This window comes from Eptatretus burgeri, chromosome 6 (genome assembly GCF_056783735.1).
Source record: "Eptatretus burgeri isolate ZD-2024b chromosome 6, Ebu_testis_v1, whole genome shotgun sequence".
Lineage (NCBI taxonomy): Eukaryota > Metazoa > Chordata > Myxini > Myxiniformes > Myxinidae > Eptatretus > Eptatretus burgeri.
This window is the reverse complement of record NC_140966.1, coordinates 91,294,304-91,309,820: the sequence shown is the minus strand read 5'-3', so window position 1 is coordinate 91,309,820 and position 15,517 is coordinate 91,294,304. Positions and strand designations below refer to the sequence as shown.

Below are 15,517 nucleotides of genomic sequence, written 5' to 3'. Positions count from 1 at the left end.
CTATCTCTCTCTCTCTCTCTCTCTCTCTCTCTCTCTCTCTCTCTCTCTCTCTCTCTCTCTCTCTCTCTCTCTCTCTCTCTCTCTCTCTCTCTATCTATCTATCTATCTATCTATCTCTCTCTTCCTCCTTTCTCTCTCTCTTCCTCCTTTCGCTCTCCCTTCTTTTTCTATCCCACCTCTCCCCTCGCTCACTCTCCCTCCCCTCTCTCACTCTCCCTTTCCTCTCTCACTCTCCATCCCCTCTCTCACTCTCCCTCCCCTCTCTCTCCCTCTCTCTCATCCCCTCTCTCTCCCACCCCTCTCCCCCACTCCCTCTCTCCCGCCTCCCTCTTTGTCTCCCTCCACCTCTCTTAATATTCCTGTCAGTGAAGCAAAACATCCCAAGTGATTCTGAGGAAATTTCAGCATCAAATACAAACCATGAACTGATATTAATAGTAACTCAAACTCGGTGGGGCAGCAAGATCACCACCTTCTTGACCACCATGAGTGCTCAATTTGAGTGCGAAGTGGTGAGTCTGGTACAGGCAATGTTGACGTTTCATCAGTACTTAATAGGTCGACATTTCCTCCTATAAACTGATCATCAGCCGCTTTCAGTTCTTGTTCAATCCTCGGAAAGTCATTCCAGTCACTTCCGCCATTCAGCGACAGAGATGGTATCTCTTCCTCAATGCGTGTGACTACGATATTAAATTTTCTGCTTCCAAATGACACGCTAACTGTGATGGCCTGTCTTGACTGTCGTCTCAAAAGGTCGTTGCCAAACCCACAGACACGTTCAAACACATTGAGTCTGGTCCGGTAATCATTACTGACGTGGACGTTGCCATTTGTCGCCATCCCATTTCGCCATGTGATGCGCACGCGATATTATCTCATGTTGGTGCGAGTTGCTCTCAACATCAGAATATGCTCCACATGTGTTGCTTGCGTTCAAGCTGTCTTTAGCTCAAAGTTGTGTTATATGTGGGGCATGACGGTGGTGATTCCTCTTTCATTACTTCATCGCTGTCTCAATGAGTTGCACTGAGGTCATTTAGATGATGTCAAAATGAAGAGTTTGGCCCAGAGTTTGTTGTGGTGTCCTGGGTTTGATGCTAGCGTCGAGCAGGCGGTAAAAGTATGTGCCACATGCCGAACCGATGCTGATAATCCCTCACATGTCTCGTTGTGGCCACCCATCGATAGAATGTGGCAGCGGGTCCATGCGGATTTTGCGGGGCCAGTCGTAGGCCGGCCGTGTCTGCGGCTAAATGTCCACATGTTTCTTTCAGACGTGTTGTACGACCCACATATTTCGGTGACTGTGACTTAAGGGAGGTGGACTGTCGCATCATGAACGACTGAGAGGCCGCTGTTGGCTCAGCCGAGTGAGGCTCGCTTTGATGCAATAAATGGCGCTTGATTCGCTCCGTCTGTCCTCATGATTGTGCTGAAGACACCACAATTGCAGCATTAAAACCAGCTCGGTTTCCAGAAGCTTCGAATCCAAAACCTTTTTCTGTTGCCGCTTTTAGTCTTGATTTTAATCCACCACTGGGATGGCACATGTTTTACACTTTCACTTATGGTTGCCAGGCCAGTTCAGCATGGTTAGCTGCAGCACTACACCAGTATTTGTTCACTTGGGATGTGGAATGAGGTTCATGCAGAGCAGCTGTCCAAGGAAGATAGGAGAGAGACTTAATAATGTTAGAACGTGTTGTTTTTAACTATTTCCCATGACCTGAAAATAGGAAGACACCTTTCGTCTCAACTATTTTTTTTTTTAAATACAGAGTCGAGGCTTTTGGAGGAGCTCGATTCACTTTAAATAAATAAATGAACAAAAACAGAAAAATCTGCAAAATCACTCTCGACCTTGAACAGACATCCGTGCACGGTGTCACCAATTTTTGCTGTCTTTCTTGGTTCGAGACTTCTTGGTGTCTGTAAGCACTTGTGACATACATTCTCCATTCTGGAGCAGTGTGATGCTATCCCGATATAGCATGGGAAGCAAAGGAATCAATTGTTCTTTTGTTATTGGGTACAATGATTGCACGCTTATGGGTCAGGACTAGTGGTGCCATTTCAGGATCTACTTCTTCTCTTTTACAGCGCCAAGATGAAGAGAACGGGACGCGCATGAAGGGTCGTGATAAAACCATCATCATTCCAGCTCGTACCCCCGTTGCCTTCAGTGCTTTTGAGTTGTACATCAGTCTTGATGGAACATTTGGTTAGTCTTTACTTCAATTGTAACAGAGTATTTTGTCACTACTTATGTTCACTATAAATGTCATATCAGAGAACAGCGGTCCGCAATCAAATTTCCAATCTTCCTATAAGTTATCACCCTGTTTCTCCGTAGAGGTGGCATTGCGTACACGAGTTATCCCTCTTTCAGATGGGACATTAAACCATCCATTCCGTCTGACTGATATTTACTAATGCATGTTCAAAAAGAGCAAACCATTGTTTGTTGTTACGTTCGCCAAAATAGAAATTACTGCCTTGAATTATGAGGGGCATGTTCATCGTATTTGAAGCAGAGCTCTGTATTTGTAAGTGGCGCAAACTAGTAGCCAGGTACTGAGTACAGGAAATCATGATGGAGAAACTTTGTGGACAAGTACTGTCTGCCATAAAAACCGAACATAGACATAGAGAAGTGACAATGTAATTGTTGAAGGACTGTCTAGTGTTCATTCCAAGTGCCTTTTTTGGCACGAGGGATGTGCAGAACACCTGATTGCAAGTTTCCTCGTAACGTAATTACCTCCGCAACCTCAGGTGGACGGGGGTTCTGTTTTCACCCTTGTTGATCTGTTTATTTGTTTATTTGTCTGTGAACAAGATATCTCAAAACGTTATGACGAGAACAAATGAGAACAAACCGATTAGATTTTGGTTAAGGTCCGGATGCAGATCTGGCCTATCAATGGGATGCAGAATGTAAACTATTCAGCCTGGTGAAGGTATGAGCTTTACCGAGTGCCGTTCTAGTTGCCTCATGCAATAATTGTTCAGGACATGCAACTCATGCACCCTTAGGTTTGAAGAAGTGACACAAGGCCTTCTGAGCGAATTAGAAACAGACACCTGTGTGTGGAAAAACCAAAAAAGGTTCAACAATCTGATTGTCACACTTATTACATTCTTTAACAATCAATTTAATACAATGGCATTTCTGTCAGAAAATGAGGGGAATCACATCATTGGACACAATCAGGGTCTTCCATTAGCCATGTTGCAAGGCTCGTCTGGGCTGTTCATAAAATTACGTAATGCTATTTTTGCTAAAATCTGTAACACTCCATGACACTACAACAGACACATCAGACGATGTTACATACTGCTTGAAGCACCTCTACCTCCACCCCAGGAGTGGTGGGTTGACAACAATTAAGTAGTCCTCCTGCCAGGTATTAGCCTTTATATACAACCTCTTTTCCCTGCTGTTGTATTGTTAAATACTTGTATCATTAAAGGATGTATGAAAGAATGTAATCATTGGTTGATAGCATGATGTGACATCACCAGAATCCCCTTCCTCCCCCCACCCCTCTCCTCACTGCACCCCTCATAGTGTTACATGATTTTTGAATGGCTCCTTTAACACGAAGAAAGGAACTGTTTATGACCTCACAAGACATTATCAGGCCACTTGATCACCAACGGACATACCAAGAAGTGGACATCCCAGGATGGCGGCTCCCAATCAGGACCGATACATCGGCACACCCCATCTACCCAAGTTGTTTCGAACCTCCGAGAGTACTGCAGACACACTGCCTAGACCTCGCAGGATAAGTGTCAACACCGTCTTGAGGCATCTCCGTGATGCAGGGATCCGTGCTCATCGTCCTATTCAGCAACCAAGAACCTGCATCCAGACACATCAGAACACGCTTACCGTGATCAAATCCGCACATCCGATGGACACAGAGCAATGGGCAAGTGTTATGTTCAGTGACGAATCCAGGTTTGTCCTTGAAAGGCGTGATTACCATACACCAGTCTACAGAATACCTAACGAGCGATATGCTCCAATCTCCAACTACGCTCATCCAAACGATGTACACATTGTCAATACTGCACTTCAGGATCACAACATTGCTTGCACAGACAGCACTGCAAGATCTATACACTTAAGTCTGATTGACCATAGAACATACTTGGGACATTCTATAGAAGTATGTTTGTGGTTGCCAATTCTGCCCATAGTCTCTTCATCAACTGGAAGTGGCCAAAGTCAAAGAATGGCTAACATCCCATGATGAGAGCTGGACCATCTGATTTGTCCAATGACAACATTGTATAAGCTGATATGGGAGTCAGTTGTGGTCAGATACGTTATTAAAATTTATTTTGCCAATATACACTTGCCTGCAAAGACTGCATCATTGCCAATTTGTACATTCATTTCTGGCAGCCATATTGTTTTTGCATAACTACTTCATTTTGGCTTCCATTGACAACATGTTTGTATTTGCAAGTACTGTATACATAATCAATGGTTTGGACATTTCATCCAGAATATTGTTACAGTCAGCCGGTCCATACTGGTTGCCCGATTTGTTGTGGTGAATCTTGTCAAAACGACTGCGACAGTCGCCCGTCTCAAAGACTCCCTGTCGGATCTGCGCATGGCGACCACGTTACTGTACAAATTGGAGTCCCCAAAGCGGGAGAGGGCCACGCCGATAGGCGACCACGCTACTGATCTAATTAGGCTGAGCAAATCTTATGGTCACATGATACAATTGTATCTAGCAGATCCAACCACAACCAATCAACCTTAATGGGGTTTATAAAGGCACCGGATGAAGCGAGCATGACAAACAGAATTCACCTAGAGACCAAGTCAGGTTTACATTTGTATTGTAAATGGCATTGGGAGGGAAGATGGGTCGAGGTAGAGCACATATTTACAGGCAATATTCACAATCAGATATAACAATAATTCCCCCCATTCCCACGGAACCACATCGGCTTAACCCATGACATTTAACCACTCATACCACAGGTATTAATACAGAGATGGGAGACAAGGCGGAAAGGTGGAACCTCCTTCCACATGATGCTTGTGGAAAAACGGTACCTCGGGTCTTGGCAGTCACTCCATCTGCCTGGTCTTGTCTCCCACCCCTGTCCAGAGCACTGGCCTCGAAGCAGGGGTCGGTTGATATATGATTGTCGAGGAGAAACCGGGACCTAGGGCCATCTCCACGAGAGGACGTGCAGATAAACCGTCCAGTGAGCGACCAAGAAGAAGAACCGTCCAAGAAGAAGACCCTCGTATTGGGATGTGTTTGCACTTTTTATTGGTCTCTGCTTGCCCTCCTCCCACCTCACCCCTGTGCACTCATTGGCTTCGCGCGGCCTTCTCAATGCTTCTCGTCACGTCCAGCTGTTGCCGGCTGCTTCTCACAGCTTCTGGTTTCCTGCGGGTGAGAATTTTTGCGGTGGGGAGATTAAGCGTTCATGCACCGATCAGGAAAACATTGAAGCACATTTAGACAGATTACAAAGGGAACGAGTTAATGGTTTAGTGCGGGAAGAATGGTGGGATATCTAGACACATTACAGAATGGAGCGGTGACCTTTAACCCTGTCTAGACATACCACAACACGTTAGGAGCCTTGTTCACAAACACCGTACACTTTATGCTGAACATTTAATGATCACAGTTCAGCATGGTTACCTGCAGCACTACACCGGTATTTCTTCACTTGGGATGTGGAATGAGGTTCATGCGGAGCAGCTGTCCAAGGAAGATAGGAGAGAGACTGAATAATTTTAGAACGTGTTGTTTTTAACTATTTCCCATGACCTGAAAATAGGAAGACACCTTTTGTCTCACTATTTTTTTTTTTTAAATACAGAGTCTAGGCTTTTGGAGGAGCTCGATTCACTTTAAATAAATAAATGAACAAAAACAAAAAAAATCAGCAAAATCACAATCGACCTTTAACAGACATCCGTGCACGGTGTCACAAATTTGCTATGTCACCAAATACCAATGCTATGTTACTCCTATCAGATTCCTGCAACAACATGAATACCTTTGAATGAGAGATTTGAAACCAATGTGAAACCAACAGCCTCACAACTTTTGTTGCTCAATTTTAAAATTTTTTTTTATAATTTTTGTGTAGACTGCTGTATACATTTGAACTTGTGAATTTAATTCCAAGTACACAATACATACTGTTGCGAATTTGGAAGCCTCTTGCACACAGACAGTCAGCGGTCCCTAAGTTCAGTTATTTTGATAAGTATGTGTTTATAGTTAGGGTCCCGTCCTTCTGTCTAATGGGTTAATTTCATGTGTGCGCTGCGAGTTATTTTCGAGTTAGTTTTATACATCAATTCCCTTCACTTCTTCGCACCATCGATGGCATTGCACACGTGCGTTCGACCACGGACGTGAGCGGAGGTTTCCTCACCTCAGAGCTCCGACTCTGCAGGAAAGGAGGGGTTCTCCAAAGTCCAATCACGGATGGCCAGCACATCCCCCACGAAACCCTGTCCAATCTGGGCAAAGATTATCTCAGGACGGACCCCTCCCACCTCATGTGAGGAATGAATAATAGGAGTGGCGACCCGTCCAGGAGTGTGCCCAATAGCCAAGGAAGAAGCCTCGTCGCCTTGATCATTCTCATCTTGCCTGCTGGCGTTCTCGTCTTGCCCGCAAGTGCTCGTTTCGTCTGGTCCGTTCTCGTGCTGGCTGGCGTCCGTTGCGTCATTCCCAGTCCCTGGTGCTTGGTGCGGCAACGAAGGTGTGGGTTCGAGTCCCCCCCCCTGAACCAGCTGGTCTCGACCAGACAGCACGAGGCGGAAAGGTGCCTGACCGTACTCTTACCCTCAGCTCGCCTTCCCTCCCGAGCTGAAGGGTTCAATAAAGACCTGACGAGGTCCATTTCGTGTGTGTGTGTGTGTGTGTTTGTGTGTGTGTGTGGCGCCAGTCTGTTAAGTAGAATTTCTAAGTGCTTTTCTCTCATTGTACATTGCATTATATTCGTGATTAAGTCTGCTCTGTGTCTCCCTTCCCGATTACTGTAAAATAAACCCCTTGTTAAATGTTCCACTTCGTTGTCCTTGTTTTCTTTCATTGACCCAGCACGGTGCGAGCCTGAGAAGTCGTCAGGCCGTTTGTGCCGTAAGTTGTCATTGGGACCGGCGTGGCTCTGGTAACTCCCGCTTGGTTACGCCGGACCTGAGTCGGTACATGCGACTCGGTTCGGACAGAGTCGGCCAAGGGTGTGGCTTCCCCGGTAGCTAGACGGCGTGGGTACTTAGGTAAATTGGAATAGACAAGTGGACCCTACCGCACGCCATCAAAATATTGGCAACCACGGTCCTTTAAGTGACCCGTCGACTCTGGAGTTATCCGGGGTGACGACCTTTTAATGCCGGTGTTCGGTGGGAGACAGCCCTACTGCTCCGTCTCGCGGTCATCCTCTCCACCGACCCCCGGCCCACAACAACACCTGCTCTCCTATCACTCTTTTAATTGTCGCATCCAAATCAAATATTCATGAGTCATCTTTAAAATGATCACCTTTGCAATGGGGAGCACTGAAAGAAAACTATTTGAGAAAAATTTCCCCAAAATGTTCCCTTAAAATAACTTAAATTAAAAAAAAAACACAACAAATGAAGTGGTTGCAAACTTTCCGTGCAGATGTTTGTGTTTCAAGAGAACTGCGAGGGGGGTTTGAGCGTGAAGAATTGGGCAGCAGCTTGAATCGTTTGTTATTTCGTCTTTTTCATTGGCGATGCAGCCCACCTTCCCTGCGTTCTGCACCCGAGGGAAGCAACTCGCCGTACGGTGAGCCATTTCTCTCTTGCAAGAGAACACTACACTGTATATAATACTAGTTGTTAATGATGGGATAAAGTATCAATAATGATTAACTTGATCCACCATTTTACAAAGGAGAGGGGGGGGGGTGAAAATGATATGTCTCCATGTTCCTTGTTTTGTTTCCTTCTTCCTGGATATCTTGCTTCTACTTCAAGGATATCTTGATATCTTCCTCAACATTATCCAATTTCCTTTCCTCGCTTCAAAAAATCAAAACAAACAAACAAAAATAACTTTACTTTTCATTCCATAATGATTCTCATTTCTAAATGAATTTCCTTCTGCTTCTAGTTCTGCATTTTCCCCCCTCTCCTCTTTTCTTCATATCTCCAAACTGAATATACATTTAATATAAATGCTTCCTCCTCCTTTTAAAAGCATTTAAAAAAAATTTGAAAATGCATTTCAATCCTTGGATTTCCTTCAGAAATGCTACTTGTGTTTTCTTTCTACAATGAACACCACAATATTTTATCTTCTTATTCTTCTTCTGCTTCTTCTTCACAAGGATTATATTTTGGAGGTGTATGTCTGCTCGGCATTTGGTATCACACCCCCCCCCTTTCCGCATGCACAGTGCAGTCTCCATGACTTCAACAAGGAATGTTGTCTCCCATCCCATGATCTTTATCTCCAAAGTTGGGAATCTGGAATCAGAATAAGCATCCACCTCATCTCACCCACTCGAAACTTCATGTCCCCACTTTCTGCATCTATCCTCACCCAACCCTCTCAATGCTTCCGATTCACCCCACCCTCTCAAACCTTTCCCCACATCCCTCACACACAAAGCTTTCCCTGCACCCCACACTCTCAAACCTTCACCTGCACCTGACACGCTCAAACCTTCACCCACATCCCACACAATCAAACCTTTCCCCCACACCTCTCACACTCAAACCTTCCCCCTCACCCCACCCTCCCCAAAGTCACACCTTGCCCTCACAAAGCCTCCCCTCCCCCCATCCTGCACCCTCCCAAAGCCTCCTGCCCCTGTCTCTAACTGTGTGGACCTCAAATATCTAAGGTCTCCTCTCTAACCTGGCGGATCTTTCAATCCCGGCTGCTGCCGATAAAACCAGACATCATCTATTTAACAGAATCCTTCCTCCCACAGACGTCCCTGATTTATTCGTGTCTCTTCCCAGTTATTGTCACCTCTGAATTGATAGGCCTGAATCACGCCCCGGCGGCAGAGTTGCACTTTGCATCAATAACTCAATTTCTCACTGTCCATGTATCGATTTTACACTTCCCATTCCCCAGGAGTAAGTCTAGCTGTGACTTTCCCTCCACTCCCACCACTTGTTCATTTGTGTTTTGTATCGTCCTCCTAACAGTGACAACTCCATCTACATCCTCCTCAGACAACATGGAAAAACCTTTAACCACTCATCCCAACTCTCTCTCTTTCTCATATGTGGTGATTTTAATTGTCACCATGCAACTTGGCTGGGTATTGTTACTTCTCTCACCTCACAAGCCACGGCACTTCAACAAAAGGCTTCTGTGAATCTCTGGGACTGACTCAATTTGTAAACTTTCTAACCCAGATTTCTTCCATTGGCAAATCCTCCCTTCTGGACTTGGTGATAACTAACTTTCCCGTTAATGTCTCCTTGTCTTCCTCTACTCCTATTGGCTCGTCTGATCATATGCTTGTGAAAGTCAACATCTCTCTGGCTATTCTAAGAGAGCTGCCTCAATTCGAGTGAGTCTGGCATTCCACTCAAGCAGATTGGCAGAATGGCAGGGACTGCAAGCAGCCATCTCTCTTCAGGACTGGTCTCCCGTATCAACTGCTCCTGGTGTTAACTCAACTTGCAAAATAACTTGGTGGTCGATCATTATTAATTAGTTATCTTCGAGGAATATAAGTGTTTTCTAACCCAAATAAGCAATGACCAGGATCGGATGTCTAGACAGCTCCTTGTCACCCTAGCTCCCCCTTCCCAACTCCCACCCAGCCGACATTCTGTGTCTGTCTCTTTCCCTTCATTACCTTCTTTTCCCTCTGTGATTCGCAATTCTTAATCATTCCCCCATTGTCTTTCGTGTGTCCACTCTCAAGATAGCGAGAAAATAACATCTGTCTAACCTCAAGAATGAACTTTCAAACCTGTCTCCCTCCTTTAAAACCTGGTGGCACCTTGTGAAGTCTGTCTCCGGATTGGAGAGTCTGTCTCTCCATATGCTTCCATCCCTTCCATCTCTTCAAATAGCACCATAGCTGACTCCACTCGTGAGAATGCTGAATGCCTCAAATCTGTGTTTGCTTCCAAATCTTGTGTCACCAACCTCTCACTCTCTGCATCCAGCCTACCCTGTTCCATCCAACTACTCCTGGACTCTGTCTTTTGCACCTGAGAAGGTGACGTTCCTGGAGAAACTCAAGGCTGATTCTGTAACTGGGCAGGACGACATCAATTTACGTGTCTTAAAATCCTGTTCTGCTGCTCTTGCAGATCCTCTTTCTACTCCTTTCACACTATTATTTTCCCTTGGAAATCAGCCAACATCTCTGCATTATAGAAAAAGGTAAAAATGTACAAAATTGGTGCCGAGCATATGATGCCTGTGCTGGCAAAAAATGGGGCATGTGTGAAGGGTGAGTACCCCAATGCAGCTGTATCAAGTAAGCATTCTTTTTATGGATGGTGTACAGTGGTAAGAAGCCATAAACAGGCATGCCTTCATCTTTACATCATCTATTGAATACATTCAAAATGACTTGTACTGTACTGTACAACATTTAACGTCCGGTTGGGAATTGATCCCAGACCAGACATAGAATCACCAGCTCTCGAGCACCCTATTACACAATTGTTACCAATCTAAATTCCATCAATGTATCAAAAAGGAAAGATACTAACTCAACATGATGATAACGTGAATTGGCTCTGTTGTTGACGACGTGCAAAGTGAGAGGAGCTTGCTACAAGAATATGACAATCACTGTTTGTTTTCGACTTTGGTTGATAAGTTCCACCCATTAACGTTTGTCATCAACTTTGAACCAAAAATTCCATCTCCTTGTGTTGCCAAGAAACCCTTTAGAATATAAACCAAAAGGGTACTCAGTAGAGCACATACTGCCGCCTGGATTCGGATCTTCACCAAAATCAAATCAATTAGTTCTTGTCACACACGCAAACTGTCCACCAAACGAGTTTATAAATTTGGCCTAAGTTGAGCTTTTGACCTTTAGACCTCAAAAATATTAATTGGTGGTTGAATTCAGTGACTGAAATGCACATCCTCTTCAAATTTCAAGTCAGTCAGAGGAAAATTGAGGAATTTAGAAATTGCAACTAAGTTGTTGATCTTTGGCCTGTGTTGACCTTTTGGCCTATGTTGACCTCAAAAAGAATTGGTGATTGAATTAAATGAGATTATGTGAAAATCCTCTTCAAATTTCAAGCCAATTGGATGAAAATTGATGATTTTAGAAACTTGACTATGTTGTCCTGTTAACCTTCAAATCAAGTTTTGCGAAGATTGGTTTAAACTTGTGACCTGTATGTGATTGACATACAAACAGACAAAGCGACAAACAAGATACATGTCGTGCTTCACACAACACTTGCAAAGTCCACCGTCCCCCTCAACCCCCCATCCAATTCCCCCCTCCCCCCAAAAAGTTGCCATGGATACATCAAATTGTCCATATCATTAAGATTAATTCTTCAACAATCTTAATCAAAGCACAGGTTAATCGGATGAAAAATGATTATTTTTCCGATGAAAATTAATGATTTTAAAGCATTGTCCTTGAGGTGACCTTTGACATTTTGACCTCAATTGTTTTTTTTATTTTCTCAACTCAGTGATGCACTACGCAAGTGCTGTTTCGTGTTTAAGTTAATCAGATGAAAATTGATGATTTTTCAGATGAAAAATTATTATTTTAGAAGTTTGACCTTTAGTTGACCTTTTGACCTCAAAAATAGTTGTTTCCCCAATTCAGTGATGCATTATGCAATTGCTCTTTCATTTTCAGGTTAATCGGATAAAAATTGACGTTTTTCAGATGAAATTTGAGGATTTTAGAATGTTGACCTTGAGTTGACCTTTCACCTTTTGCCCTCAAAAATTGTTGGTTTCCCAATTTAGTGATTCACTATGTAATTGCTCTTTAATAATAAGGTTAATCAGATGAAAAGTAATGATTTTTCAGATGAAATTTGATAATTTTAGAAGTTTGACCTTGAACTTACCTTTGACCTTTAAATACTTGTTTCACCAATTTACTTATGTACTATGCGATTGCAGTTTAACATGAAATTAATAGGATGAAAATTGACGATTTTTCAGATGAAATTTGATAATTGTCGAAGTTTGACCTTGAGTTGACATTTGACCTTTTCACCTCAAAATGTTTGTTTAACCAATTCAGTGATGCACGATGTAATCGCTCTTTAATAATCAGGTTAATCAGATGAAAATTGACGAATTTTCAGATTAAATTTGATGATTTTAGAATGTTGACCTTGAGTTGACCTTTCACCTTTGGCCCTCAAAATTGTTGGTTTCCCAATTTAGTGATTCACTATGTAATTGCTCTTTAATAACAAGGTTTATCAGATGAAAAGTGATGATTTTTCAGATGAAATTTGATAATTTTAGAAGTTTGACCTTGAACTTACCTTTGACCTTTAAATACTTGTTTCACCAATTTACTTATGTACTATGCAATTGCAGTTTAATATGAAGTTAATACAATGAAAATTGACGATTTTTCAGATGAAATTTGATAATTTTCGAAGTTTGACCTTGAGTTGACATTTGACCTTTTCACCTCAAAATGCTTGTTTAACCAATTCAGTTGATGCACAATGTAATTGCTCTTTAATAATCAGGTTAATCAGATGAAAATTGACGATTTTTCAGATTAAATTTGATGATTTTAGAAGGTTGACCTTTGACCTTTTGCCCTCAAAAATAGTTGGTTTCCCAATTCATTGACCCAATATGCAAATCCTGTTCAACTGTCAAGTCAATCGGATGAAAATTGACGATTTTTCAGATGAAATTTGATGATCTTAGAAGGCTGTTAAATATAAAAAAAGTTAAATAAGCAACTCATTCTCCTCACTCATTCTTCATTCATTTTAATTATTTCCATGCTTGCAGAATACAAGCACATTCACGTCATCAAATATATAATGCATATATTTATTTTGTCTGCACGTCGGATGATGCACCCAAGTATCTGTTTTGAGGATGCACCCCCAAGTATCTACTTGTACCTGTCTATATGGAGGATGCACCCAAGTATCTGCTTGTACCACAATATAATGTAGAAAAACACAATATAATGCCACTTTGCACAGATGTTGCCACTATCACGAAACAATTCTTTCAGCGATTTGTCATTCTTTTTTTTCATTTACAAGAACAAAAAGCAGAGATTATCGTTTAATTACATTCGTAATCTGATATAATTTTGATGAGATTAAAACCCCATTAAAAAACAAAGCAATCGAACACAATTATTTAACACATTACATGGTCTGTTAGATTCTGATACTCGTTATCAATAGACTTGACCGTGCCACTAGCTCTGAGAGCAATAAAATCTTGATCATCTCCATGAATGTTTCAGGTCATCTCATTCAACGAGAATCTTTCAATCAGACTCTTATCATGTGTGCTTTGACCTTTATTAATGAAGAAAACTACTTCTATTTTGTCATAAATGACGGCCAAGCCAATAAGATAGTTTTATGATTCTCAGTGCAGTGGACTGCCATGGTGTTTGCAAGCACCAAAACTTATAATCCATTTTTTGGAAATTTATGATGTAAGGAGACAATCAACCATGTGCAGTACTATCATTGCTAATAGATGGAGGGATGGACAGGGAACGACCATTATTCAAAGAAAGATGTAAGGATGGTTTCACACAATCATTTCTTGTGACCATCCCGACCTTGTTTACATACTTTTTGGCATAACATCCCAACATCCCTTTGCATTTTTATAAACGTTTTTTTTTTTTTAATCTCTTATAAATGTAAAATTTGGAACTCATGGAGAAAGTGAATGACAATTTGAAGTCTTGAAGGACTGGAAGGAAGAGCACGAGACAATGGACTCAAATCTTTGTGACAAAGTCAAAGATTTATCTGATTGAGACAAAAACAAATCAACTTTGTTTTCCTTTATTGCTTTCTAAAATGTTAAACGCCATTTTTTGGATCCAGCCTTCACGTTTATCACAAACCCTGGACAGCCCACAGAGCTCGGTCAGGTGTGTGTGTGTGTGTGTGTGTGTGTGTGTGTGTGTGTGTGTGTGTGTGTGTGTGTGTGTGTGTGTGTGTGTGTGTGTGTGTGTGTGTACTCTAATGTCCAACAGTACCACTTATATTTATATATGTTTATACACCGTTAAATTCCAATGTAGTTTCGAAACTCCTCTTGTGTGCTATGTATATATATATATATATATATATATATATATATATATATATATATATATATATATATATATATATATATATATATATATATATATATATATATATATATATATATATATATAATCTTTTTATCTTTTTATCCATTCGGACAAATAATATAACAGACGGAACCAGAAATTAACCTTGTTTTCCATTGGCCATTGCATATTATTCTGAAGTTGTTTTTTTGTTTGTTTAAAAAAAAAATTATGGCAAGTTCAATTATGATATCATAATTGTGATGGAAGAGGGATCCTGATGGGAAAATGGAAGAGGAGTGCATCTTCTATTGTATATCTCCATAATCTGTAGATTTACACTTTGACTTTACATAATTTCACTCAGAAACCTGAAAAATGTTTATTTTATATTGCTGCAGAAGAAAAGTTTCAAAAGTAATTTAATGTAGTTCATGGATTTAGAATACACTGTAACTGCTGGCATTATGTCAATGAGCCATATCGTCGGTATAAAAATTTTTTGAAGGATTGCAGTCATTCCGAATTAAAAAGCATATTTATTATAATACACCGAGGTTCCAAGCTGATCAGTTGAAGCTCCAACAGACATCCGTTTATGCTCATTCTAAAAATATTTTTACAATCTGTCTCAAGGAGTCTCGAAGGCTACGTATGAACCCAGCTCCTTGGGTATTGACCTGGGACATCTGACCCCGGGCCTGTCAAAGATGGGGGAGAGTGGTATGGATATCTCAACTGTGGACTTGCGGGACAATGCCCACCAACGAACCAACCTTTTGACACTGGATGTTCCGAAGGGCCCGTGTGCACTCTGTGGTCTAGGCAGCCGACGCCGGGACACTGTGTATGGCTGTACTGAATGTACCTTTCAGGGTGAAAACTTTGTGCGCCTACATGTGGTTCCTTGCTTTGATTTGTGGCATCGCCAGCCAAAAGTTTAAAGCATAGTCGAAGAAGAATAAAGGTATTTCATGTGTTTATACTGTATCATTTCCTGTATATATTTGAGGTTTTTATTCTGCTCATGGGATATGGATGGAACGGCATTACACATTATAAACAGGAGGTACTTCATGAGGGTACTTGGTAGCCAACAACACTCCAGGATTAGAGTTCACCAGCGTCTGGAATTCTGCCGAGGGATACGGCACCATTCTTCCATGAGAAAATCAATCAACTCACCTGTTTGATGGATGTAGAAAACGCTGTCTCAGGC

The 15,517-nt window shown here is 41.9% G+C and overlaps 1 protein-coding gene across 1 annotated transcript in view; it reads left to right on the top strand.

Moving 5' to 3' along the window:
- The window catches only part of PJVK (pejvakin), a 34,959-nt gene extending 19,717 nt beyond the window's left edge, over window positions 1-15,242 (top strand). The window contains exons 4-6 of the mRNA XM_085887073.1: window positions 1,994-2,224; window positions 7,677-7,823; window positions 14,935-15,242. Coding sequence (XP_085743199.1) covers window positions 1,994-2,224; window positions 7,677-7,823; window positions 14,935-15,242 — 686 coding nt within the window. The remainder of the gene's footprint in view (window positions 1-1,993; window positions 2,225-7,676; window positions 7,824-14,934) is intronic.
- Window positions 15,243-15,517: the final 275 nt, after the last annotated feature.